This window comes from Argentina anserina, chromosome 3 (genome assembly GCF_933775445.1).
Source record: "Argentina anserina chromosome 3, drPotAnse1.1, whole genome shotgun sequence".
In the NCBI taxonomy this organism is placed as follows: domain Eukaryota; kingdom Viridiplantae; phylum Streptophyta; class Magnoliopsida; order Rosales; family Rosaceae; genus Argentina; species Argentina anserina.
In genome coordinates this window covers 30796152-30823543 of record NC_065874.1, presented here as the reverse complement: position 1 = coordinate 30823543, position 27392 = coordinate 30796152, and the positions used below count along the sequence as shown (strand labels likewise).

Sequence of the window (27392 nt, the reverse complement as noted above, 5' to 3'; positions counted from 1 at the left end):
ATAATGTCACCTGTCCAATCTCCCTACATGTCTACAACAGCCGCCACCACCACCAGATTCGGCGGCCAAAATTTTGGTTGCAACATTTTATTGCACCGCCGTAGATGGAAGAAGAAGACTAGTGAGACTCTGGATGGTTTCCCCAAAAGGCCAAAAATCCAAACTCTACAAACCTACACCGCAAGAAACGGCACTCTCTCGATCAGGATTAAACCTCATCCAAAACGTGTAGTCCGCCTGAAACATCCACGTGGCGCTCACTGTCCCTACTGACGTGTCACCCTTCCAACTCCCCTTAAATTTAGCAACAACCAGCGAAAGCTACGCGGCCCGATTTATTGGAAAGAATAATATTCGAAATTCCGTAATATTTTTCCTTCTTCTTCTTCACTATTCTCTGCTACTTATCACTTAAACGACGCCGTTTTCCGATGTCTTGGCTCAGAAGCCTCGTCAGAGTCTCATCCAGAGCCTCACCGACTTCCCCAACCAAATCCAGAATCAGTCAGCCCTACTCTTACTCTCTCCTCTCATGCTTCACCACCGAGGCGGCGCGGCCGGTCCAACCGCCGGCTACTTACGCCGGATTGGGGCCGACGAAGGCGGGGGAGAAGCCGAGGGTGGTGGTGCTGGGGACGGGGTGGGCCGGGTGCCGGCTGATGAAGGGACTGGACACGAAGGTCTACGACGTCGTTTGCGTCTCGCCGAGGAATCACATGGTGTTCACGCCGCTGCTGGCGTCGACTTGCGTCGGGACGCTGGAGTTTAGGTCGGTGGCGGAGCCGATCGGGAGGATCCAGCCGGCGATTTCCAGGGAGCCTGGCTCGTACTTCTTTCTCTCCAATTGTATTGGACTTGATACGGATAAGCATTTGGTAAGTTTATGAATTAGGTTTGTGAATTTGAGATTGGTCAATTTTGGGGCGAAATTTTTGATGCTTGTGGATAGTGTGTGTGACATGTGTTTGATAGCTACTGAATTGGATTTTGTCTTTTTTACGAATGAAAAATGTGGAATTAGATAAGTATTGGATTGTTTTTTTTGGGTACAGAGATAAGTATTGGATTGTTAACTACAGCTTATTGAATTTTTCAGTTACAGAATTAGGCTATTTATGGTTAGTAGAGTTTGAAACTAGTGGATGGCGTAATGTATTGGTCAGTTGCAAAATGAGGCTGGTAATGCTTGAGAGTTTCTGAAGAAGAATGACGTGTGTCAATTGAAGTCTGTCTTTTTTCTGGATGAGAAGATGCGAGTTAATTAGGTTATGAAATCGCTAAATTGCAACTGCTTAAAATTGTACGTGTGATTCGTTGTCTTAATGTTTGTGGGCAAATGCTATATCAGTGACGGAATGTTCGGTTATATAGTTTGCCTTAGTAAATGGATTTTGAGAAATATTGATCTATGGGGAATGTAGGTGAAATGTGAGACTGTAACGGATGGAGCTGATAACTTGGAGCCGTGGAAATTTGAGATTGCCTACGACAAGCTGGTTATCGCAATGGGTGCAGCACCCACAACTTTTGGAATACATGGTGTAGAAGAACATGCAATTTTTCTCCGTGAAGTCTATCACGCCCAGGAAATCCGTAGGAAGCTTCTCATGAACTTGATGCTGTCGGATGTTCCCGGTATGTTGATGCAAGTACATTTATTGTTGCTTGATAACATTGCTATCACTCTGTATTTTTATCTTGGATTTGTGTTTTGGAGCAGGTGTTTCAGAGGAAGAGAAAAGCAGACTCCTACATTGTGTAGTTGTAGGAGGTGGTCCCACTGGAGTCGAGTTCAGTGGTGAACTAAGTGACTTTATACAGAAAGATGTTCGTCAGAGATATGCCCATGTGAAAAATTACATTCATGTTACCTTGATTGAGGTTCGTCCACCATCACTTTTCCTATGTAACATTTAACATTGCTGATTATGGTTGCAAGTCCTAGCCTTTTTACCAAACATATGCAAAAGATAAAATAAATAGGAAGGAAAGATCCTACCGGGAGTCGAACCCAGGTCACTGGATTCAAAGTCCAGAGTGCTAACCACTACACCATAGAACCTTGTTGTAAGCTAGCCTTTTGAAAAAGTCACTAGACATAACTGCACTCCATTGACATGATTTGATAGTGAAGCAAGTAGTTATCCTTCAATTTTTAAGTTTTATGCCAATTCAGCATTTTAAAAACGAATGATGAGATTGAACCTTCGTATTTGTTTGTGTTGTTTTATACCCATTGCTGTTATTTCATGTTTGATTTTATTTGTGACATCATTACTTGAATGAATCAGAGACATGCTTTAATATTGGTAGATGCTGTCTCTGAGTTATCTTGCTTGAACTAATTTTGTAAGCTTTACTGTTAGAAATACAAATTTATGTACCAAAAGATGTGGCGCTGTTAAATTTTGCGTTTGCTGAATATTTTTGTAAGTTCTAGCCTTTTTTAACTATGGAAAAAAAAAATGAAGGTGAGGTCCTACCGGGAGTCGAACCCAGGTCATTGGATTCAAAGTCCAGAGTGCTAACCACTACACCATAAAACCTTGTTGTTAGCTAACCTTTTTCAAGGTCCTCAGATATAACTGCATCATGTAAAAAGTTGTGCACTAATGCTACGTAGAACAATATTGACAGTCGGTCCCAGATTTGATATGTGTTAGAAGTTTAGTTACATAAGCATTGAATTTCTGTAATAGCAAAGCTAAAATTCTGTTCATAAAAAAATGCTAGTCCAACATTTCGAGGTAAAATGAAAAAAAAAATTGCTACATGCTATTATTTTTGTGACTTGTGTTGCTCTGTGCCAATGTTGTTTATGGAACTGGCGTAGCTACATTCGGGCGAATTGACCCATCTCAGATTTGCTGTCAAGCTGTTGCTGTTTGTTTTATATGTTTTATATTATGGTTTAATCATATAATTGACCCTTCTGACACTACATTGAAGAGGTTTGTCTTTCAAGTTATAGTCTTGTCCAATTTCGACAGACAGCACAGACTCCTCTATTGGAACAATACTCTCATTCCCCATGATTGCTTTATTTCTTTGGTATGTACTTGGCGTTGTTGATCATTGTTAACTGTCTTCCCCTTTTAAGTTTTAATATCTTCTCTTAATGAATCATTGATTGTTTTTCCATGAAGATCATGAAAAGTAATTTCGTAAAGCAAATTGAAGGCATCTTTGATGAATGAAAACATGATTACAATATTGGATGCAATATACGAGTAATCATTGGGGACAATGCTAATCATTTCTTATAATTGGTTTGCATCTAAAGCATTTGGGGATTTATAAAATTTTGTGTCTTTATATTAAATTGATACTATTTAGACTCCTAATTACGATTTCTGGTTACCTCATTATGTTAATCGAAGGCTGATTTATTTGAACGAATCAAAGAACCCTGTCACTGAGTTACCTTGTGTAAACCAATTCTTTTTTAAAGTTCTGTACTGTCAGGAATTCAAAATTTGTGTACTGAATTATTTGGTCTGATTTGTTTGTTTAATAACCTTGCAAGTAGTAAGCCTTTTGTACAATATTTTCTGTTTTTTCAGGAAAAATAAAATTTGGAATTATAGGTCCTATTAGGTTATTCTGTGTGAACCACTGTTGTGATCTTCAGAACTGTTAGGAAGTGAAAAGCTGTGTAGCAAATGATGTGACACTGCTGTTGTGCTACATAGGTTTGAATATTCTTTCAAGTCTTAGCCTATTGTAAAATTATGAAAAAAGATTGAAGGAGAGGTCCTACCGGGAGTCGAACCCAGGTCGCTGGATTCAAAGTCCAGAGTGCTAACCACTACACCATAGAACCTTGTTGTTGTCTAGCATCTTGAAAATTTTGAAGAGAGTCGAGCTGTCAACAGTTTAATTTAGTGGGAAGTTGGGTTACCATTTCAAACTTTCGAAAAATGTTGCAAATAATTCATTTATTTTTCTTGTTTTGACAGGCTAATGAGATTTTGTCTTCATTTGATAATCGCTTGCGGCAATATGCAACGAAACAGTTGACCAAGGTAATAGATATCCCGATATTAAGCTTGTTGCAGTTATCGATTTAATAGTGGGTACTCATATGGAACCTGGTCTCAATATGTAAATGCATAAGGATGGATTTGAAAATTCATTTGGACAAGAATACTTAATACCTGAGGAAAGGTGTTCTCGAGTAAAGGAATGATTTCTATTAAGTATGAGTGTTGGTTAATAAACCCATTGGATCCATGGAGATGGGAATTATTCACTCAGTACTTTCTCTCAGTCAGGAGTCCGTCTTGTTCGTGGGATTGTGAAGGATGTCAAAGATAAGGTGATAGTTCTCAATGATGGCACAGAGGTTCCTTATGGGTTGTTGGTGTGGTCTACTGGTGTTGGTCCATCATCCTTTGTAAACTCTGTGCAACTTCCAAAAGCTCCTGGAGGAAGGTAATTTCATGTCCTGTCATATAAGTTCCGTTTTCCTCTCGGCTTTTGGCTCTTGATCTAAACTTGGTTACTGTTCCATTATCCAAATGGTTACCTTTTTTTTTAATGTATAAACATGCCATACTGTATTAAGTTGATTTTAATACGCGCAATGCTATATTAAGGTGATTTTAACAAAGTTTCTCTGACTACAGGATTGGTGTTGACGACTGGCTACGCGTTCCATCCGTGCAGGATGTGTTTTCAATTGGTGATTGCAGTGGGTTTCTTGAAAGTACAGGAAGACCAGTTCTTCCAGCTTTGGCTCAGGTTAGGAACTAGTTCAGGAGTAACATATGCTGATATAGTATATTAAGTTGTTTTGGTCAGTATGACCACGTATGAATTCTTGCATCTTTTCTGATTTACGAGTTTTGTGATAGGCCATAATTTGTATATCAGCATGGTCCATTATATCGAGTGCTATTTAACTTTTATTTGCAAGTATTAGCCATACCTGCAATCAATTTAGCAGGTTTATTTGCCTTAAGAGGTGATTTGAGAAGTTAATGCTTGTGTGTATTAAGTATCTCTATTATAAATATGTGCAGGTCGCAGAGAGAGAAGGAAAATATCTAGCAAATTTACTGAACAAGATTGGTGAAGCCGGTGGAGGGCATGCCAACAGTGCAAAAGAATATGTATACAAGGAACCTTTTGTGTACAAGCATTTAGGTAGCATGGCAACTGTTGGCAGATACAAAGCTCTTGTGGATCTGAGACAGAGCAAGGTCAATTCCAAGCCATTTATTCCAATCCTTTCGAAATTTAAAAATTTGAATGACTGATCTGTGTACCATAAATGTGTCTTTGCAGGAAGGAAAAGGTTTATCTTTGGCTGGGTTCGTTAGTTGGTTTATCTGGCGCTCGGCATATTTAACAAGGGTCATAAGCTGGAGAAACAGATTTTATGTGGCAATTAACTGGCTCACGACTTTGGTGTTTGGACGTGATATAAGCAGAATTTAGATTTTCAAAAGAAAGAAACCTACATTCTTCTTATAGAAAGAAACTTATTATCTATATATATAACTTTTTTTTTTTTTGGTTTTTTGGGTCTGGGTAAATGAAGCAAGTGCTTGACAGCCGGCCTTAGGAATGCAATAAAACCTGCATTCGTATATAGGGTCAATGTTAATCAATTCTTCCATACGGACCCGGTATGCTGCAAAAGTTTCTTTATTGTAATGAAAATCAAATTGGAAGTGAATATGATTGTTCTTTGGAAGTTGATTGATGTGAGTAATAAGCGGTGTGAATTTATATATTGTAAGATTGACCTATTCCTGGTAGGTAAAGTATATGGACATCTAAAATTCCACTTGAATGCAAGAAATTTCATAGTTTTCCATAAAATGTTAGGTTTCCACCAAAGTATGGTAGTCTGAGTTCATATTGTTGGGCGCTGAGATCGCCACTTTCGGAATTGATGGGCTAGCAGAGCACCTTATGTTATTTATCTTATTGAATTCAACATGCTCATGCAAACAGTCCGTTGCTGCTCCAATACTTGATTCCGTTGTAATTTTCAGGTAAGCTATTGCAGTTAGTTTTATAGTATGATCATATGACTTGATTCCCTTTGTGAGTTCTTAGTTTTCACTAGTCTGGTTTGGGCAGGTGTATGAACTGGAAAAAATGCAAATGCCCACACTGTATTATTGTAGGAGGTGGTATCACCCAGCTTGGTGTCAGAAAAAACTTGAGCTTATTGAGAGAGGTACTCAGTCAAAGATTACGTTACCCTGATTGAGGTTTGTCCATTAGAGCTTATGACATAAGATGTCTACAATAATTTGAATTTATAGTCCTAGGCCTTTCACATTTTTTTTTTTGGAAATAAGTGAAATTAGGAAAGTTCCGACTTGTATTCTGGTTACTTGAATAAGATCTGTCCATTAGAGCTTTTTATAAGATATCTATAATTATTTCAACTTCTAGTCCTAGGCCTATATAATGTTTAGAGTGCTAAGCGCTACACCATTGAACCATGTTGTTTCATAGCCATCAATCAAGTATGCTCAGATATAATTGCAGTGATACAATAAACATTTTTTACTTAACAAAGCTCTTGAAATTTTAGCTGCTCGTGGAAAGTGTGCCTTGATAACAACAAGCTAACTCTTGCTGTATATCCTTTTGAAGATACAGCCTGTTATGAAACTTATAGTAGTAAATTATTTGGTAGTGTACTACCCTGGAAAAATCTGGTTTAGCCTGCTTCACATATGTAAAAGATGCTTGAGATGTTTGTGTAAAAAATAAATATTCAAGCAAGGAACCCATTTGGTGAATTTAATTTCTATGATGAATAATTTTTTTTGTAATTGTTAGGAGACTCATGGCAAATCTTTATTTCTCACCACCTGTAAATCTTTAATATCTTTTATGTTTGCTACAATTGTCATGATATTGAGCGTTCTTTTGGCTCATGATTATGGTTTTATATTCTTAGTTAATTACTCAGGTCGTACATCGTCCTATTTTCACAAATCAAGTGGTTAATTAATGCTTAGGATGACTTACCTGTTAGGATGATCTTTATAACCATGTATCTCTGGTTCAGGATTCACGTTGAGGTGGCTATGTGCCCTGGTATGCAGGCTGTGTTTTCTATTTGGTGATTGCCGTGGTTCTCCTCTTTTCAAAGGTTAGGAACTTCTTGAAGTGTTAGTTCTGCATATTTTATTCTTTGAAATTCTTTTTAATTATCTTTTTCTGTATTCCATTAACTAATTAACTAGATATCAGCATCATCCATTTCGTTAACGGCTAGATTGAATTATGATACTAACCAAACAGTAGTTATTTAAGCAATCATTGGACTGTGAGATAGTTTACAGACATCTGGTAAAGAGTAATTGTAGTCACATGTTTCATCACTTCATGTGAAGACTGAAGAGAAAGGCAGACTCCTGCACTCTGTTGTAGTAGAGTCCCTCAGAAGTTCAGCTGTAATGTAGTGACCTTAACCTTGTAGGTTGCCAGTCTGTTCTAGTCACTCAGGAAAATCTTTATTAGGTCAATACAACTCATCCTGATGATAAAACCACATGTGTGTGTGTGTGTGTGTGTGTGTGATTATATTAAATATATACTTTCAACTAATGCTATATAAATGATTGATAGAGATGTGTTCATTAAATCTTACTTATGGATTACGACCATGTTGGTTATTCTATAAATCTTGCATCCCCTTGGAAAGCCTTTGAGAATTCTTTATATTAAAAAAAAAAGAAATGAAATGTCCAGAGTGCTAACCATCTCGTGTCTAGCCTTTATATAGTCACTAGCTATTAATAATCCAGTGCATAACTTTTGCTGTCAACATTGTATTGTAGTTGAGAATTAGGTTGCTATTTCAAAATTACCAAAACTGTTCGGAACTAGACCTAAACTGTATTACCAATGTTTTGGATGCACTAGTAGCGAGCCAATTCACATTATAAAGTTAAGTGACTAAAATGAATCTTCAATTTGCTTCTGCGTCCTTGTACCAATGTTGTTACTCTTATCCTTTATTCTTGTGACATATCAAGTAATTAGTCTGAGCCATGTGTGTCTTCTTACTATCAGAATAAAAGAAATTTGTGCACTGAATGATGAGGATCTGCATTCATAAGTTGGATGTTACTGCAAGTAATACAAAAACTTTGAGAAAGGAAAAAATATAAAACTTAGGAATCGTAGGTCCTACCGGGAGTCGAACCCAGGTCGCTGGATTCAAAGTCCAGAGTGCTCACCACTACACGATAGAACCATTTGTCGTCTAGTTTCTCATTCGCAACCTTTACATGTCAACCATTTGTTGATTAAGAATGTGGATTTAGCATTTAGAACTTGTTTGAAACTCTTGCTAGCTGTGTGCAGATTATTCATTTTTTCAATAGTTTCTAAGTTTTGAATCACTGTTCTGACATTAAGAAGCTTATTGATGACATTAATTATGTTCACTTGCTTTATTCAAATGTTGAATAAGCATTTAAATTACAATTTCAGGCGTATGACTGAAACTTCAGCGATGTTGTAGAAATTATGAATGCCAATGTACTAATAAAGTACGTTAAATAATGCGTTTTAAACTTGAAAGTTCACATTTGAAGAAATTTTTATGATATTCAACCTATAAATTAATTTCGTGTTGCTTTCCCTGAGGTGTTGCGATTTTGTCTTTCATTTTTATGTTACACTAGTAGATTCATTTTTTGAATGAATACAGACAAAATATAAAGATAGATGCTGTCGCCAAGCTATCTCTGTCGTTATCATTACTGTTAGGAGCTCAAATTTTGGGTACCAAGTGGGAATGGTGCTGTTTCATATGTTGCACTGTGACTAGTCACACAATAATATGGAAAATAATAGAGGTCCTCTCGGGAGTTGAACCCAGGTCGCTGGATTCAAAGTCCAGAGTGCTAACCATGACACCATAGAACCATGTTGTTGTGTAGGCTCTTACACCAAGTCATAAGATATGCCAAGCAGTGGCGGAGCCAGAAGATAAATAATGAAGGGGCTAAAAAGGATTATAAGATTTTTGAGGGGGCCAAAGTATAGGAATTAGAGACTTTTAATTATACATGGTTTAATGAAGAAATTTGACCACATTGGGGGGGGGGGCACAGCCCCTTCTGGTCCTAAAGGCGTTCCGCCACTGATGCCAAGACTTTCATCTGTCAACCGTTTTGGTAGTGCTTAAATAGTTTACAAATCCAAACTTACCAAGTGCGGATGATGGACATATAATGTTTGCTACATGATCCCATCATGTTTTGTTAGGCTAGTCCCATCTGTTTTTAAAAGTTTTTACATAAAGTCAAAAAAAAAAAAGCTGAATAATGGCAGGTCCTACTGGGAGTTGAACCCAGGTTACTGGATTCAGAGTCCAGAGTGCTAACCACTACACCATAGAACCACTTTGTTGTCTATTCGTTTGTAGAAAACCATTGTGCACATTTGCTAATCCATGCAGAAACTTCAGCTGTCAACATCTTATAGACTTTAACTGTCGATAACTTATTGGGAATCTAGATTTATCATTTCAAATTTACTAAGCTTGGTGAGGCGTAGACACTAATGACAAGCTAAGTAAGTTTGCTAATACTTTCCAACTTTGATAAGTTGTTCCACATTTAAAGAAATAATGAAACTGAAACTTATATTTGTGTTTGGCTTGCTGAGCATGATTTCAGGCCTAACAAAAATTGTTTTTACTTCAGCTATTTGGTAGAAACTATGATCAAACAATGTCATTAATACTTTCTTATTCTTGAATGCTAGTTCCACTTTTGAACTTAGATGGATAGATTTTGAAATTGACATTTGTTTTATTTTGTGTTGCTTCACTACCAGGTGTATAATTGATGTTTGATATTTCATTTATGTCACATTGGTACGATACAATTATTAATATATCAGAAACCTACTATACAATTCGGTTGATGTGACCATTGTGAAAAATATTGTCATTTTAAGTAGTGTTGGTTGATATTTTACCGAATGATGTTGTAGTGTTTCATTTTTCAATATTATGCAACTGTTTTTCCACAAAAAAATTATTTTTTTTGGGGGATGGGGGGTCCTACTGGGAGTTGAACCCAGGTTGCTGGATTCAAAGTCCAGAGTGCTAACCACTACACCATAGAACCATGTTGTTGTATAGGCTCTTACACCAAGTCATAAGATATGGCGAAACTTTCAGCTGTCAACTGTTTAGGTAGATTCTTTTGTGCACAAATGCTAATCCATGCATATACTTTCTCTTTCAACATCTTATAAACTCTAGCTGTCGATATTTTATTGTATTGGTGCTCCGGATTTATCATTTTGAATTTACCAAGCTTGGTAAGGCATAGACACTAATAACAAGCTAAGTAATGATGCTAAAGTGCTAATACTTTCCAACTTTGATGAGTTGTTCCATATTTGAAGTTAAATGATGACATTGGAACTTCTGTTTGTGTTTGGCTTGCTTTGCGCCATTTAGTTTAGCACGTTTTCAGGCCTAACAAGAGTTGTTTGTAATTTCAGCTATTTGGTTGAAACTATGATCAAACAATGTCTTTTATACTTTCTAAATCTTAAATGCTAGTTCCACTTTTGTACTTAGATGGATAAATTTTGAAATTCTTCAACTTTTGTGTTGCTTTATACCAGGTGTATAATTGATGTTTAATATTTCATATCTGTCACAGTGGTACAATTCAATTGTTACTCGAATGTTTTAGAAATCAACTTTACATTTTGGTAGATGTGTCCCTTGTGAAAAATATTCTCTTAGTGTTGTTGGTTGATTTTTACCGAATGATGTGGTAGTGTTTCATATTTCGATATTCATGAACCTTTCTTCCGCACAAAAATTATGGGGAAAAAAGAAAGGTCCTACCGGGAGTTGAACCCAGGTCGCTGGATTCAAAGTCCAGAGTGCTAACCACTACACCATAGAACCTTGTTGTTATGTAGCTTCACCAAGTTATTGAATAAATGTAGTCCATGCAAAGATGACCTTCATCTGTTGTGTACTCCCAAGATCGTCTCTGTTTGATTGGTTGAGATTCTGTTAAAGGTTTTTAGAAAGAGGCAGAGAAAGACAACTAACGAATGGAAGGGTCTTACAGGGATTCAGAGTCTAAAGTTGTAACCAGTACAACATAGAACTTCTCTGTCATCTATTCTTTTGTGGAAAACCACTGTGCATAATTGCTAATCCATGCAGAAACTTGATGCCTTTAGCTGTCAATTTTTTGTTTTATTGGGAATCTGAATTTATGATTTCAAATTTAGCAACAACTAAGCTTGCGAAGTAGCCATAGGGACTAATGCAAGCTAAATAATGTCGTTTATACTTTTTAATTTTGAAGGGTCTCCATTTTGGTAGGATGTGTCCCTTGTGAAAGGATTGTCTTTTACAGTGATGTTAGTAAAAAATTGTGTACCAAATGATGTGATAGGCTTTACTGTTGAATATTCATGCAAGGTAGATAACAAAAGGTCTGGAATAAAAGAAAAGGTCCTACTGGGAGTTGAACCCAGGTCGCTGGATTCAAAGTCCAAAGTGCTAACCACTACACCATAGAACCTTCTTTTGCTCTCTGGCCTCTTAAAAAAATGTCATTGTATATAATGTGTATGGTGTAGGCAAACCTTAGCTGTAGTGTCAACATTTTGTTGTGGTGGAAAGAAAAAAAGAAAAATTCTTGTAAATGTTGCAAATTGCCTGGACCTTTTAAACTTTTCCTTGTGAACAAAGTTTTGGATGTATTAATAGCACACTCAATATTGTCAATAGTATTTGAAGTTAACTTTGATGTTGAACCTTCTGTTCAGTATCATGTTGTGTTACTCCGTATCAGTGTTGTTTACAATAAGCTTTATATTTATTAACAATAGCAGACTGCAAGGCTGTAGTGAAACATACTTGATTGTTGTTTACAATAAGCTTTATATTTATCCTATGTAACTCATTTATGTTTTTCTTGTGGTTAGACATCCAAAACTTGTTTCCGAGGCCTCTGCATAATTTTGATGAGAGATAGGGCTTTAAGGTCCCCACTGACCGCTGAATTCAGAGTGGTAAGTACACGATATTGTCATGTGACCATGTTGTATAGACTCCTACAGTAGTTTGTTGCATATTAATGCAGTCCATTGAAAAACATAAACTGTCGACAGTTTTTTTATTAAATGATAACTTTGAATGATGTTTCAATACTAGTAGTATAATATGGTAGTTGATTTAGGTTATTATCTTCTAAGGCAAATAGAATGTTGTCTCGATTTTGATTATATGGTAATTACTGATTCTAATAATGATTTAAAATCTAGTACCAGAATATCTGGTCTTCTTTAGATGGAGTGAATTTCATGGTGCTTCGCGTTATCAGAACAATTCTTTCAAAAACAATTCATATAATGAATATGTGAAGAATTATAGCTACAGTCTTAGTTTAATTGTTTTATGTTTTGATTCTGTGGTAGGTGTTTCAGAGGAAGAGAATTGGTGAAAGAGGTTCTTCCTACTAGAGTGATATTTGCGATTTTATGCAGATTGATGTTTGTTATGAAAGACTCCATGCGTGGTACCATGGTGAGGTTTGTCAACAATACGTTATGCTGGATAACCTTCTTGAATATTCTTGCAAGTCCTAGCCTTTTACAATAAATATATAAAAAGAATTTATGAAGGAAAAAAAAAGGAACGAAGGGTCATATTATGAGTCAAACGCAAAGTCAAGTGCTAACCACTACACCATAGAACCGTGTTGTTATTGAAGCTATTATAATCTTCCTTGGATATGAACTTCTACCCAACAACTTTAGCTATCAACAGTTCTTCACTTGTAGATTACAATTTTAGAGCTATCAAAAATGTTCAAGGGAAAGTCTAGCAATTGAGAAACGAAGAAGAGATCAACACCGTTTGAGGATCACAGCGTAGCATGACAGGAGATCCTCAAATGGGTAAGCAATTTTACACCATTTAAGATATTTCTCTGATTTTTTTTGTGTAAATTGCATATTCAGATATTAGGGACACTTTAGCTTTTTATGTGTAAAATTGCATTATGATAGCGTAGCAAAAGGATATATTAAGCACTAATGAGAAATGATCTTCATGAGTGTGGTATATGATATCTCATTGTTGTGCATATTGTAATTATTCATCAATGGTCTCTCCCAGCTTGGAGTTTGTCTTGTCTCTGGAATTGCACACCATTGAAGATACAAATATTATTCATAATGGTGGCTGGTTTTATGGGATGTTGATACTTTGTATAGTATATTGGTGGTGTTGGTCAAGGTCTTTTGTAAACTCCCTGCAACTTCCCAAGGTTCCTTATCAAAAGGTAATTCTCTAATTTATACCCAATGAAAGTTTGATCGGGGCAATTGTTTACCTCTTAAATGCCATAGTAATTTTGAAGATTGTGTTCTGTTATCAGAATTAATCCTTTTCCCCCTCCCTACCGAAGTCTCAGTTTTACGTTGTTGCGTTGGTGAATCGTCTCCATTGTATCAGTATCACTTCCTTTTTTTTGTCCATGAAGCAATGGTTCAGGATTTGCACTGTTTTCTCTCTAGTGCCTACATTCATTACGCACTTTGTGAAGTATACTCTAGTTTTAATGTGAATTTTAACATACGTCCTCTCATGCAGGATGGTCATTGGTGGGTGGCTACACTATTTCCAGTGCATGATAATGATGATATGTTTACAGTCGATGATTGTAGTGGTGTTCTCGAAGAATCTGGAAAACCAGGGCATTGTCGTGTAGAGTTGTTGTAGACGTTAAGAAATAAAAAATGCATATATCAGTGGGTTACTGGGTATCAAGTTCCCTGATACTTCATCATCTGGATGCCTGCAGAGACAAGACTTCCCAGCTTCAGTAGCAGGTGCATAAAATTGGGGCATATAAATGAACGAAATGTTCATTGGCTTATTGGACGATATATTGGGTCATGGGTGTTATAAGATATTAGACAAAATAGCCCACTAGAGTACAATGATCTCATTTTATGAATACTTGAAGTGATGCTGATCTGTTATTGGATTCAAAGTTATGAAGTAAGTTATTTCTCTGCACCCATAAACAATTTTTTCTGTCCATGGGCCGGGTAACTGGCTAGACATCAATGTTTGGAGTCATATAAACATTCATAGGTGTTGGCAAGAAACATGCCCACTGTTTTAGAAAATGGCCAAAATGTGTTCCATAAAATTGAACGAGAGGTATATGTCAACTGTTACTCACCTGTTGAACATATAGCAATATGTCGTATCTACTGGCCGACAATGTGGTGTTCTGGCTTGTTAATAGAAGGATAGAATTCAGTAATCAAATCCGGTTTCGATAATCAAATCCGGGATTCGAAAGGATAGAGTTCGACGCGTAGGTTTTCTGTAAGTTTTTAAGAAAGTAAATCACTCAATATTCTATCACGATTTGTACAAGGTCTGAGCATCCCACATCATACTGTATCAACAGCCCCGATTTCTGGTGGATAAGAGCTGCAGGGGTTTCACGTTTAAGAGAAACATAAAACCTACATCTAAGCTGCATGGAATCGGGTACCGGGTACGTGGAAACGAAACGTACGGAAATGTGAAAAAAAAAACTTTTCAATTTTTTTAGAAACGGGTACATTTTAGAAACGTCCGAATAAACTAATATATATATATATATATATTATATAAAAAATAAATATAATAACAAATTTTTAGTTTAAGTAACTCAAAATCTCAAATAATTTAGATAATTCAGTGTTCTACATTCAAAATAACACGAGTATAATGAGAGATTTAGATATCAATAAGAATGAGAGAGGGTCGGCGACTCTGTAGGAGGTCAAAAATATGTCAAAATTGAGTCATTTAGCTGTGGAGGCTATTTGGCTGAAAAAACTTTCGTGTGTTTCTGAATATTTAGCTTTGCATATACCCCAAGAATCTGATACGATCTAAAGGCGCTTGCCAAATTAAACAAGAACTCAAATTTTGATTAGAACATATTTCGGACCGAGGAAAACTAAAGTACGATAATAAGATTCAAGAGTCCAAAACATTTCAAATCCCTTGAGGTATCGAGAATCACAGATGTTGTACACAAATGATCCAAGTTATCTGCAGAGTATTTGCTGATGGTACTTCTCCTTACAATATTGATGATCAACTAGTAACTCTCAACTTGAAATTAACTATAACAGTTGCTAACATTCAGAGTTTTACAAGCAAACTAGGTCCATAATGCCCTATCACCTGTGATTCCTGATTTCACTAAGTTCCTGCCAATGGCATCTCTAAGTTCAATCTCTCCTGGAAATCTTCCCTCCTGGAGCTTAGAGAATATCTGTAATGAGATCAGCACAGAAGCTAAATAAAAAGGAACAACTAGCAACAAAAATTCTAGCTCAAAGCAATATGCCGATATGCAAAATGACGGATGACATACCAATTCATCATTGAGGGAAACTTCAAAAGCGCCAGTGCCTTGAAGGAATGACTGGAACGCATTACCAAGAAGCCAGGTTGACGCCATTGTTCCAAACCTATTCGCACGCAAAGAATAAAACCAAGGAGGAGGTGCCATCCCGAGCCTAGGGAAAACCTGCTCACCCCCCATGAGAAGTCCAAACATTCCATATTGAACAACAGGTACTAATTTGCTAATCACACGCTTTGGTGTAGCTGGGGGATAGTTTGAAAGAACAACTTCAATTCCAGGAAAAGCAGACTCTATCATCTTAGTCATTGTTACCGCAGTCCCCCTACGAAAAGCAAACCCTTATGTAAGTAAAGATGGCTCAATTCCAAAACGAATACAACAACATATAGACCTCATATCTCTTTAGAATCTCTACTGGTAGCTAAACAGAAGAGTAAAGATCAAAATAGGTAGAAACATAAATCACGGTCTAGAAACACATTCACATAATTCTCATAGCTATTCAGTTCAATATAACACAACCGAAAGTCAATAAGAACTTTTTTTTTTTAATAGCTAATTTTAACTTTGGTTTGATAAGCTATCCAATCCCACTGTCAGAAGCATACTCACTGCCGATATATAACAAAGCCACATTCAAATTTGATACTCAATCAAAAACCCAATGCAAAGTCGCTCAAAAGAGCAAAGATTTCAACTTGATCAACATCTAGCATTGTAAACATAGTAACATACATCAAAGACAAGCAAAGGGCGACCTAGACAGAGCTGAAAGTAGAAGATGATTACTTGTAAGAGCAAGATGTGCAGAAACTAATCTTGACTGTGTTGCCGACGCCGACTGCCCCGCCGCTTGGTTTCTGAAATTGATCGAGAAAGACGGCCCAACTTAGTATCACGAAAGCAAAAGACAAAGCTTTACAGAAGAAGAGGAAGAGGTTAAGATACCTGTGAGGGGAAGTCGAGGGAGTCTTTGGGGAAGGGTGGAGGTTTGTTTTGGAGGTGGCGGTGCTGGTGGTGGTTGTGGTGGGGAGCCTTGTGCGGATGAGGAGGCGGCGGACGGAGAGTGAAGAGGTTAAGAATATCGAAGCAGAAGAGGAAGAGTGGTAGCCCTAGGAGAACGATCTGTGCGCGATCCATGGCTTCTGCTTCTGGGAGAACGAGAGAGAGAGAGAGAGAGAGAGAGAGGTCGTTGAAGTCTTGAAGACGATTCGACTTGATGAAATTTTCAACCCCTTTTTGGGCTTGTGAGAATTGGGCTTATCCTAAGTTCTAGCCTAATACTGAACAAATAATTGGTTCAAAGTTTAAACTCTACTAATAGATTCTATCTTTGCTAGCAATTGCCCTACACTTTCGCCTAAAAACCGAATTTTTTTTTTAAGTGACAAAGGTAATTTGCTTATTGGCATGGTGAGACTGTAGACATGATCCAAGTGTACTTCTTGAAATATCAAAACGAGTCAATGTTACGTTGAACGTAAATTAATACTCAAAGATTTCCTTAAGCTAAAGTTATTTTATTTTCAACTATTACAATTATATTTATATCCAAAAGTGATTAACCCTAGTTAAGAGTGACAAATGGCAAGAATGAAATTGACTTGTTGACAACTCTCTGTAACATACATTACTTAAGTACCATGGACAGAGATGTAATTTTCACCGACCACAAATCGTTGCCACATATAAAGCCGTCGATCAAGACTGTAGTTAAAAGTCAACACTCAAATTTATTTGACCTTTCGCTCCATTTTCCAGTTCTCCTCAGAGTTACAAAACCTCCCACTGGAAAAAAAAACGCGGCAAAGCAAAAACTCCTATGCCCCCAAAACACTCGCCGGAATGACGTCATCCTCCTCCTCCGCCTCGGCGCTACTGAACTCCATCCATGCCTCCCTCGCCGACCTCTCCGCCCCTCACTACCAAAACTCCCCCTTCGACCTCCCCCGCCGCTTCTCCGCCTTCGCCCACCGCCTCCACCTCGCCCTCACCCACCTCGCCCGCTCCTCCACCTCATCCTTGGACTCCTTCCCGCCTGCCGTCCTCACCGCCCTCAAAGGCACCGCCTCCGAGCTCGCCGCCGCCGTCAAAACTATGTCGTTTTATTCTAAAGGCAAGATCTTCGTCCTCATTCGCTGCCTCTCCCTCTGCAAATCCCTAAACGAAAACGCCGCCGCCGTCTCCGGCTGGCTCGCCCTCCTCGACTCCGCCGTCGGAGACCTCCCCGATCTCCGGAAAAAGATCGCCGATCTTTCCACAGACATGGAGCAAGCTCAGTTCAAAGTAAGCGAACTCATCCGAAACTGATATGTTTCTCCAATCTTGTCAGAAATTAAATATCCAATTATTATGAATTTCAGGTCACAGAGAACGAAGAGCGAGTGCACCACACGCTCCGGAGAGAAGGAGAAGCGACGCAGACGAAGACCAGCAGAGCCGTCGAGAGCGCAATAATCATGGACTTGGCTCGAGCTCTGGGAACTGAGCCGGAGAATCACACCGAGCTGACGAAGCAAATCAGGGTCCTAAGAAACGACATCGCCGGGTCGAGTACGGCGTCGGAACGCCGCATTCTGGTGTCGTTGGAGAGGATTGTGGAGAACTGGGCCGCGCAGCCCAATTCCACAACGGGCCTGGAGTTCGAAGACGACGCGCAAATCTCTCCGTTCAAGAATTTTCTCTGTCCTTTGACAAAAGAGGTGATGAGAGACCCGGTGGTGCTCCAGACGTCGCAGACGTACGAACGGTCGGCCATAAAGTACTGGTTTGAGCGGTGTTTGGACGACGGACGTGGAGCGACGTGTCCGGTCACCGGTCAGGTGCTTCAGTCTGTGGAGCTGAAGCCGAACATTGGACTAGCCGGAGCTATAGAGGAGTGGGTCAATAGGAACGTTGACATTCTGGTCAAAATTGGGGTTCAAAAGCTGAGTGAGGAGCCTCCATTGGTGGATGGTATAGAAGGAGTGTTGGATAATGTTTATAACATCTCGGAAGAGTACCCCAGTTGTAGATTTCGAGTTAGGAATGCCGGCATTGTTGTGCTTATTGTTAAGTTGCTGAGGAACAGTTCCAAGAGTATTGGGACTCGTTTGAGGAGCAAAGCTCTTATGGCTTTGGTTAGCATGGCCAAAGATGAAGAAAGCAAGGTTGGTTTTTCGCAACTTTAAAGTGATTTTGCCTTTGATTGTACTTCTGGCGTTAGTGGTGCTACGTTTCCTTTTGTTACAAGATTGTGATATAAAAGTTTGATTTTCTAGGAAATTATGCTTCAAGAGGGTATAACTAGATTGGCCATACATAGTCTTATTGGGAGCTCAGAGAAAGAGAAAGAGTGTGCTGTGAAATTGTTGCTCGAGTTCTCTGGTGATGAAGCTTGTTGCTTAAAAATTGCATCAGAGAAAGGTGCTTTGGTTCTTCTTTCCAGCATGGCAGGGAACTTGGAGCATCCTGGTTTATCCAATCTAGCTGAGGAGGTATTAGTGCAGATGGAGAAGGTGGAGGGTAACGTTCAGCATTTGGCTGCGGCAGGGAGATTCAATCCCTTGCTTACTCGACTTTGTGAAGGTATGGCCTCTGCTATTTTTTGCTAGCTCAAAATCATTAATTTTGTATTATTAATCATTGTTACAATGTTCACAAATCAAAGGAATGATTTGAAAACCAAATCTCTTGGAAAGATCCACTTTTTTCCCCTCTTAATAGTCATATGGTGTTTTGTTGAGACCCTTTATATTTACCTCTTGTACTGGATTGTGTACATTTGAAGCAGGTTCGGAAAATGTCAAAATTGAGATGGCAACTATTGTGGGAAATATGACATTGACAAATAGCAGCAAGGAACAAATAGCTAGGCAAAGTGCTAAAATACTAGTTGAGATGCTTTCTGATCCAGAAGGAAGAGCAGTGAGCTTGAGAGCATTGTATAACTTGTCAGGTCTAGACGACAATGCAACAGTCCTTGTTGATTCTTCTGTAATTCCCGCTTTAACAGGTATCCTTTTCATCAACCAGGATACTTCATTGGAACTGAAAGAGTTGGCTGCATCAACCATTGCAAATATAGTATCAAATCCAGGGCACTGGGAATTGGCTTCGGCTGACAAAGAAGGGAACTCTATGCGGTCAGAATCATTTATATACAATCTGCTGGGGGTGTTATCTTTTGCATCCCTTTCCTGTCAAGTATCTATTCTCCATATACTGTATGGAATTGCCTCATCTCCGCAAGCATCAGGTAATTCTTCAGCTAGTTTGTGCACCAAGGCACCATGTTAGATTCTTTTCTTAATCATGGAGCTATGTGATTCCTCTATTTTTATTGTATTTGTATCAATTTCTGATTAGTACCGCATACACCTTGAACTTGCCTGCATTTATTTTGTGTTCATTGCTTAGTAAGTAGGGGCATATTATTCTTTAGTTTGTTTTTTTTGTTCTGCAAGTAAAAGCTGGAAAAAATAGTTGTCACAATCCAAATGGAATTGAATTAATTAAGGCTGTCTTCTTTCTGAAGAAAGACATTTGTGTTTAGGATCTTTCTGCAGAAGTGGCTGGAGATTATCTCCCCAATCCCCAGAGGCCAGACTACTATTTTCTTTTGTTTTGAGAATACTTTCAAAAACTACCTTTATGTTTGTGCTGCACCAATAGCACGGCAAGGGGCTTAACTGAGGTATCTAATTTCTAAATACGATCATGACAGTAGTTACCTCATTCTCGTCTACATCATAGCCTCAGCCTTCAGGATCTTAGATGCTATTCAAAAACATTATATTTATAAGTTATATATGCTTTTACCTCAAAAATCAAAATCTTGGAATGAACCTACTTTTATATATTATGCATATATAAAATTGCAAAACTAGGAGATCAAGAGAAAACTAAGACATTGTAGCTGAAATTAGCTGCAGAGTTTTTTCTTTCTCCTTTTCCTAGCTATATTTTATGGTCGTGAAATTTAGCTCTTCTTTTTGCATTAGAGCGTTCTCATAGATTAGTATAACATCCAATTCTAACAACATACCCGTGCTTTGTTGTTTCTATTACAGAGTCGGTCGCTTGTCATATAAAATCTGGGGAAGGGATTAAAATCATTTTACCATTTCTTGAGCACATTGAAGAGGAACACAGAATTCAAGCATTTAGGCTTACAAGATTACTCTCAGTGAGGTTTGGTCAAGATATTGCTGATGAACTAAGGCCTCTGCACAAGCTTTCCTTATTGAAAGACAAACTATTAGATGACCAAGCAGCATATAGTGAGAGAGCTGACGCTGCATGCATACTTGCAAACCTTTCGCTCTCAGAAGACGAAGTGAGGACACTCCTAGATGTTAATCTTGTCAGATGGACAGCTTCTACTCTCAAAAACCAGCGCCAAACTTCGAGTGGGAGGATTTCTCGATCAGCATCAAGCATGTTGGAAGGTCTTCTTGGCCTTTTACTTCAGATCACAAACAACCTCAATCCGCAAACTCTTAGTATGCTCAAAGAGCATAGCCTTATTACTATTCTCCATCATCAGCTTAATCATCCTTCAAACCCGAGAGTAAAACAACTAGCCATCCTTGGCTTGAAAAACTTGTCTGGATATGGAAGATCAGTAGCTGCTATGGAGTCAGAACCACAACCTCCCCATGGATTATGTTGTCACTTGATGTTAATGTGCGGAAAGTCTTCTCTGGAACCTTCCAAGTGTCCAATACACCACATTCCATGCGAAGAAGACAGTCAATTGTGCTTGCTAAAGAGCAACTGCATCAAGCCCCTTGTTGATCTACTGAGCGACAACGACACCAGTGTTCAGATTGCTGCAGTGGAGGCACTATCCACTCTAGTAATAGACACTTCTAGTACAAGCAACTTCAAGAGAGCGGTTGAAGAACTGGAGCAATTGGGTGTCATTGATGCCGTGATTACTGTTTTCACAGAAGTTCGACCAGGCGAGCTGCAAGAGAGAACAGTTTGGATCATTGAGAGGATACTGAGAGTGGAAAACCAGAAACATTCTCTCAACCAGTCTCTGGTGTGGGCACTGGTGGAAGCATTCAAACATGGCAATGCCAACACAAAGCGAAATGCTCAAGATGCTCTTACTAGTCTGAAGCAGTTATCCGGGGTTAGCGGAAATCGAAGATCTCTATAGTTTTGATAATTTTAATGTCAATTATCTCGAGTCACATTCAAAGTACTGCATAGATGTACTATTCTCACTCTCCCTTTGTACAGTAAATTGTAAGCAATCAGAAAAAGGGCTCTAGTCCGTTTCAATGTTCATAGTTGTCTTCTTCGTTATGCCAAATCATATGTTAAAATAGAATACAACTGAAAAGTACAGAGAAACATTTTTAGAACTTTACTGGGCTAGTCGCCCCAAAGAGGAAAAGAAAAGGACTAGAGGCTAAATCGTCTCTGTTGAAAGGTCCAGAACATTACGCGTTAAAAATATGATGACAACTCCATAAAGAATTTTCGTAAGACTACACATACATCATTGTTAACTTGTTGAGTTGATCACAACCTAACTTACATGACCAGAAAAGTAGAAAAGTAAACCCCCGACTTTTTTCAATTGTATAAAATTCTGATTTTGGGGCCTTACTCTCCCGCATTCCTGGTAAACCAGAAGTCATCTCTATTCTTTTCTGTTTACCTGGTTGTTTAATATGTTAGAATAGGGTGATTGATCAACCCCCAAGTTCATCAAAGTTTCATCCTACTACATACTTCAAACTAGAAACAGAGTACAGACCCTGATACCCAAAATCAGTATATTACGTAATTACGATATATACGAGAAAATTATACCATATGTTGAAATGCATAGTACTTCTCATTCATTTCTTGATATTCTTACTTCACAAAATCAAGCCTGTATGAGAATGTATAAAGTTCAAACCTGTATGAGAATGAAAACAGAAGTGTAAAAGGTTGGTCTACAATGATGCACAAAATCAATTTGGAATTTTGTATTCTGATTAAAGAATACAGAATTTCAAGCAGTTCGTTTATGGGGCTTCTTTTATAGGAAACAAATTTTTCGTTCACCCCTATCATGTTCACCACATGCCCACCACCCTAAATAAATGTCAAGTGTCTCTTATAATACTATAGTTACAAATTTATTGAGAAAAATGACACTTGACATTTACTTATGGTGGTAGGCATGATATGAGTGGACGACAAATTTGCTTTATAAATGAGGACAATGTAAATTATATATTGATCTATGTTTGCTTTTAACAAATTTATTCTTATAAATTGTAAGCATCAACCTCTTACCGTTTTACATACTTGAAGCTTTTGAAGAAAAAAGAGCATGTAGTGATAACTGTTCTAATGTTTTTTTTTAATTAGAGTTAAACTCAATAAAGAAGCACCTCTTTGAATCTAAGCCCACACTCATTTTCTCTTTCATTTTACACCAAAAATCGTTTATTATTATTAATTCTCTTTTTTGTATAAGTCCAATCTACCATTCTAACATATAAAAGCTATATTAAATAATTTTCCTAATCTTAGGTTTTACATCCATTGTGAATGTGAAACAAATCAATTCTATCCATAATTATTTCATTGTATATAATTCATATTACTGACAACAAGGTGTATATATATTCATTACAAAATTCAGTTTTGCAACTTCTTGTTCTTGTTCTATCAATTCTATTTTGCAAAAAATTATACCGTTTATTTTCAAGCAATACGAGTTAATTATATGAAGATTATATAATAAATTCATATGAATGTATATAAAGTACTAAAAGATCTAGATTCATTAAGTATTTTTTATCGTCAAGTACACATCTTGTTCTTGTTGATTATGTTTTTTTTCTTATTAGGTATATTGTCACATTAATCAATTGTAAGAGGTACTATACAATTGTCTAGACAATAATTATAGGTATATATGTACACTATAACATTTGGCTAATAGGCTTGCTCACCTTGCTAGTTTTAGTTATCTAGATAATGTTTCGTTTGATGAGGCGCTTGCTATTATTCAAGATGTCCTCTTTGAGTATTGTAGTAGTTCTTTTAATTTAATAGGGGATCATGGCATTATGTCCCCCATGTTGCACCCCTATTTCAATTTAGTAATAAACGGATTCAGGGGTGGGGTTGAGCCTACCAACTAGGATGGGTTCTAAACCATGTTTCAAAAAAATAAAGAGGTATATTAATCTTTCCCTATATAAATGGTTTCCTCAATAAAAGGTATATTTGTATAGACGAGAGTCATAGATATACATACTAGGAATTCTAAGTTGGAGTTCTGTTTGCACGGTCAATAGTTGACCATGGAATTCATGTTCAACCATCATTGGATGTAAATCCAAGGGTTGAAAACAAAATAACTTAATTTAAAAAAAATTATTTTACCTTTGTATTTACATCCAATGGTAGTTGAGTATGAATTTCACGGTCAGCTACTGACCGTGTGAACGAGACTGTTCTAAGTGAAACCTTCTAAATAGATGCTTCTCATTCTTAGGTTGTCATGAAAGAGATACATATTAACTAGGTCAAACACTTAAACTCATATGTACCTATAATTTAGGTCATAAAGAAATGAATGAAACTTAACAAACCTTCAAGTTTCACAAAAGTTTACTATTAAGATAGAAATTTTAAATCACCAAAATATAAGTTTTACATTCATTATGTGTCTTAATTTGAATATAATATATTAGTAATAATGATAATTTAAAAGAAAACTTGTAAAATCACATACAATCTATAATTAAGATAAAGAGAATTTAATATTAAAATTGACTAATCAGAATTAAATAGGGACAATATGTAATTTTTGTTAAAACGATGTAGTATCTTACTTGACAATATTTGAGTAAAAACTGTAACTAAATAATATATGAGTTTATTTTATTAACATATTTCAAAAATAGATATAAAACTAAATACCTCCTTTTTTTTCTAATTTTACCCAGCACGCACGTATCCATAAACCTCATCATTTAGCCCGTGGATCCAATAAGTCCACGGAGGCCCGCGAGAAACCCATCTTTCGTGGTTAGAGGGCCGGGATTAGTTTAGAGGTGTGAAATCTGGTCTGGCCCGCTAAAAGCTCGCAAAATAATAAAATATTATACATACATATTCTATTACGTTTAGAATAAAACTATCGCATTATGAAGCGACTATATGAAAGAAACTTCTCGGGATCAATCGATATCAACCGATGTGATCGGTATATATATTTAGTGGCCATGTAAAAAATTTATCCAATTCGGACCTCGTCTGACCGTCGGAATTTTCGGTAAACTGAAAACACCACTAATCTTTCCTAAGGCTTCGGAGGGGATGAGAACTCCAAAGTTAAGCTTGCTCAGGCTAGAGCAATCCCAGGATGGGTGACCCACAGGGAAGTTGTTCGTGAGCTCCCAGAAACAAAACCGTGAGGACTATGCTCAAAGTGGGCAATATCGTGTTACGGCGGAGCCGGTCCTGAGATGTGACAAAACTCATTTGGCAAAACATCGGTCAATGAGGTTTTAATATGTCAAAACACATCTTTTTTGGTTGACCGTAAGCACGGATGATTAAACTATGTCCAAAATGGACGAAATTTTTACGGGGTCCTAAATATATATACGGATCACATCTGCTGGTGTCGATTAACTACATTTCGAACTGGAGTTGTTGATCGCCAAAATGTTCACTAATGTATTATAACCTTTATATTAGGTATAGAATAAAACTATCACATTATGAACCGACTATATGAAAGAGGCTTCTTGAGATCAATCGACACTAGTGGATGTGATCGGTATATATATTTAGTGACCCGATAAAAATTTCATCTAATTCAGACCTCATTTGCCCGTCGAAATTTCCGTTACCAAAAACACCTCTAATATGCCCTAAGAGATGACTGATTACGAAGATGCGAATGTTGAAAGCCGTTTGTATATTTGAAATCACCTAATTTTTTTCACCGACCGTGCGCAGTCGCACTGAGAAAACCCATTTGGTAAAGCCCCCGTTAATGAGGTTTTAATATGTCAAAACACCTCTTTTTTGGTTGACCGTAAGTACGGATGGTCAAACCATGTCCAAAACTGACGAAATTTTTACAGTCTCTAAATATATATATCGATCATATCTACTGGTGTCGATCGACAATATTTCGAAACTATAATTTATTTGTGACTTTTTTTAAGAATGTTTTCCAAAATTTCTTTTATTGTTCAAAACGGCATGGCCTGTAAAATTCTGCAAGTCTGAATTTAGATGGGTGAGCTTGGATCTTTATATTTGTGAAAATACCCTGCTCAACCGGTCACTTATCTAAATAGTAAATATATTAAAACCCGACCTGTTGATGAGCCCTGCAGTTTGAAGTTCCTATTGCGTGAGTCAGTAAAGTTTAGATGGTGACTTACCTAAAGTCCTTAATCATCTATTAGTAATGACAAAATTGGGGATAATTGATTAGGACTTGTCAGACAACCTTTACTATTTGCTTTGGAAACTGCCAACCTTTGTATTATTCTTTTGCAAAAAACAAAAACGCCTCATTCTTGACTTGGAACAAGAAGACTTAAACATGGCCAAAAACCATGAATATAGTTCTCCATTTTAGCTGGTTAAACTTTAACTACGAGGCACTGGAAACCAAATTTTGATCCTACAAAGGGAATGATTGATAAGATGGCTATGTGGTCTTCCTGTGAAATATTTCCAAAATTACACAGTTAATAGGATTGGGAAAATCTTAGGGGATGTTGTTAGGGTTGACCCAAATACCATCAGCCAAGCTAGAGGTCAGTTTGTAAGAGTTTGTGTTGAAATTGATCTCAACAAACTATTAAAACCTTTTGTGGCAGTAAAATCAATTGCCTACAATGTCATTTATGAAGGTATCTCCCTAATCTGCTTTGAGTGCGGTTGTTATGGGCATGCCAAGAATAAATGCCCCTATGTGGTTCATATTCCTTCCCCTACAGATGCTGGTGAGTCTAATTATGATGTCAATACTGATAATGTAATGGATACAATAGAGAAGGAATGTCCAGTCCTTGGTTTGTCGAGTGCTTATGCTCATAATTCAGTGATTAAAGAGGACATGGGTCCTTGGATGTTAATGAATTACATAAATAAAAGGAAAAGTAATGAGAGTGTCAATGGAAAGAAAAACCCCAATAAGGGCTATAGGTTCTCTGTGCTTCATGTTGAGGAAGATAATGCTCATGTTGAGCTTGAGACCTCTGTAGACAATGCTAATAAATCTGATGCTCCCCCTATTGTGAAACTGTGGAATAATTTCCAGGACAAAGTGAAACTTCATAATAAGACCTCCCTCACTAAGAATAAGGCATGTTCTACCTCTAAGGATGCTGAAGGTAACCCTTTTTCTAGCGAATTTATCTAAAGGTATTTGTATTCCTATGGAAGATGTCTCTACTGTTACTAGTGCTAGTGGTACTAAAATGGTGAAGTTTTATCTGAAGAAGAATAAAAATTTATCAACTACTATTACCAAGCAACCAACTGCTATTAAGAAGCTCCTATCTGACCATGTTGGTAATGTTTTTGGTATGGAGATATCTGCTCTCTTTGGTCATTGCCCTCCTGAGAATGTTTCAACTAATGCTAGTGAGATTTCTAAGTGCAGAGTTCTGATAATATTGTTGACCAGATTTTTGCTGAAAATAGCAAGTTGTCTAATGTTGCTGATCTTCCTTCACACTCTGGGGAAGATATGATCGATTCCTAGTTGGATTTTCGCTCCCTTCTCCATTTCATCATTTTTAATTAGGTTGGAAAAATGGACATATGTTGGAAAAATGGATTAGCCCTAAATAGGTTAGCTTTGTTCTAAGAAGGCATATCTCTGACAACATTATGATTGCTCAAGAAATTTTATATAAATGAAGGAACTCTAAGGGTGCCAAAGGCTTCATGACTTGGAAAGTTGATCTTTCGAAAGCCTATGACAAACTCAGCTGG

At 37.4% G+C, this 27392-nt stretch overlaps 3 protein-coding genes and 8 non-coding genes across 15 annotated transcripts; 2 read left to right on the top strand and 9 right to left on the bottom strand.

The window, feature by feature from the left end:
• The first annotated feature begins 364 nt into the window (after positions 1 to 364).
• LOC126786431 (internal alternative NAD(P)H-ubiquinone oxidoreductase A2, mitochondrial-like) lies at positions 365 to 14052 on the top strand. Of its 5 annotated transcripts, none has more exons than XM_050512260.1 (15): positions 365 to 875; positions 1422 to 1635; positions 1721 to 1881; positions 3960 to 4025; positions 4271 to 4434; positions 4629 to 4743; positions 5025 to 5204; positions 5290 to 6005; positions 6094 to 6227; positions 7040 to 7123; positions 11959 to 12045; positions 12451 to 12559; positions 12817 to 12933; positions 13154 to 13319; positions 13631 to 14052. In XM_050512260.1, exons 1-8 carry the CDS (start codon positions 432 to 434, stop codon positions 5440 to 5442), a joined length of 1497 nt encoding a protein of 498 aa, XP_050368217.1. In that variant the 5' UTR covers positions 365 to 431; the 3' UTR covers positions 5443 to 6005; positions 6094 to 6227; positions 7040 to 7123; positions 11959 to 12045; positions 12451 to 12559; positions 12817 to 12933; positions 13154 to 13319; positions 13631 to 14052. The 5 variants fall into 5 exon arrangements, with proteins under 5 accessions (XP_050368217.1, XP_050368216.1, XP_050368218.1 ...); XM_050512259.1 differs by having other exon boundaries at positions 12451 to 12564; XM_050512261.1 differs by having other exon boundaries at positions 6094 to 6193; positions 12451 to 12933.
• On the bottom strand, positions 1991 to 2062 carry TRNAQ-UUG (transfer RNA glutamine (anticodon UUG)). The gene has a single exon. It is a non-coding gene; the product is annotated as a tRNA-Gln (tRNA).
• TRNAQ-UUG (transfer RNA glutamine (anticodon UUG)) lies at positions 2475 to 2546 on the bottom strand. The gene has a single exon. It is a non-coding gene; the product is annotated as a tRNA-Gln (tRNA).
• On the bottom strand, positions 3752 to 3823 carry TRNAQ-UUG (transfer RNA glutamine (anticodon UUG)). Its single transcript has one exon. It is a non-coding gene; the product is annotated as a tRNA-Gln (tRNA).
• Positions 8162 to 8233, bottom strand: TRNAQ-UUG (transfer RNA glutamine (anticodon UUG)). Its single transcript has one exon. It is a non-coding gene; the product is annotated as a tRNA-Gln (tRNA).
• TRNAQ-CUG (transfer RNA glutamine (anticodon CUG)) lies at positions 9317 to 9388 on the bottom strand. Its single transcript has one exon. It is a non-coding gene; the product is annotated as a tRNA-Gln (tRNA).
• Positions 10050 to 10121, bottom strand: TRNAQ-UUG (transfer RNA glutamine (anticodon UUG)). The gene has a single exon. It is a non-coding gene; the product is annotated as a tRNA-Gln (tRNA).
• TRNAQ-UUG (transfer RNA glutamine (anticodon UUG)) lies at positions 10850 to 10921 on the bottom strand. Its single transcript has one exon. It is a non-coding gene; the product is annotated as a tRNA-Gln (tRNA).
• On the bottom strand, positions 11481 to 11552 carry TRNAQ-UUG (transfer RNA glutamine (anticodon UUG)). Its single transcript has one exon. It is a non-coding gene; the product is annotated as a tRNA-Gln (tRNA).
• Positions 14053 to 15016: 964 nt separating the features above from the next.
• LOC126786441 (selT-like protein) lies at positions 15017 to 16599 on the bottom strand. Its single transcript, XM_050512272.1, has 4 exons — positions 16368 to 16599; positions 16209 to 16279; positions 15426 to 15741; positions 15017 to 15323 (listed from the first exon to the last, which is right to left on the bottom strand). The coding sequence occupies exons 1-4, from the start codon at positions 16557 to 16559 to the stop codon at positions 15210 to 15212; spliced, it is 693 nt and encodes a 230-aa protein (XP_050368229.1). The 5' UTR covers positions 16560 to 16599; the 3' UTR covers positions 15017 to 15209.
• A 622-nt stretch (positions 16600 to 17221) lies between these two features.
• Positions 17222 to 21686, top strand: LOC126786423 (U-box domain-containing protein 44-like). Its single transcript, XM_050512247.1, has 5 exons — positions 17222 to 17705; positions 17783 to 18568; positions 18680 to 18986; positions 19192 to 19656; positions 20471 to 21686. The coding sequence occupies exons 1-5, from the start codon at positions 17265 to 17267 to the stop codon at positions 21565 to 21567; spliced, it is 3096 nt and encodes a 1031-aa protein (XP_050368204.1). The 5' UTR covers positions 17222 to 17264; the 3' UTR covers positions 21568 to 21686.
• Positions 21687 to 27392: the final 5706 nt, after the last annotated feature.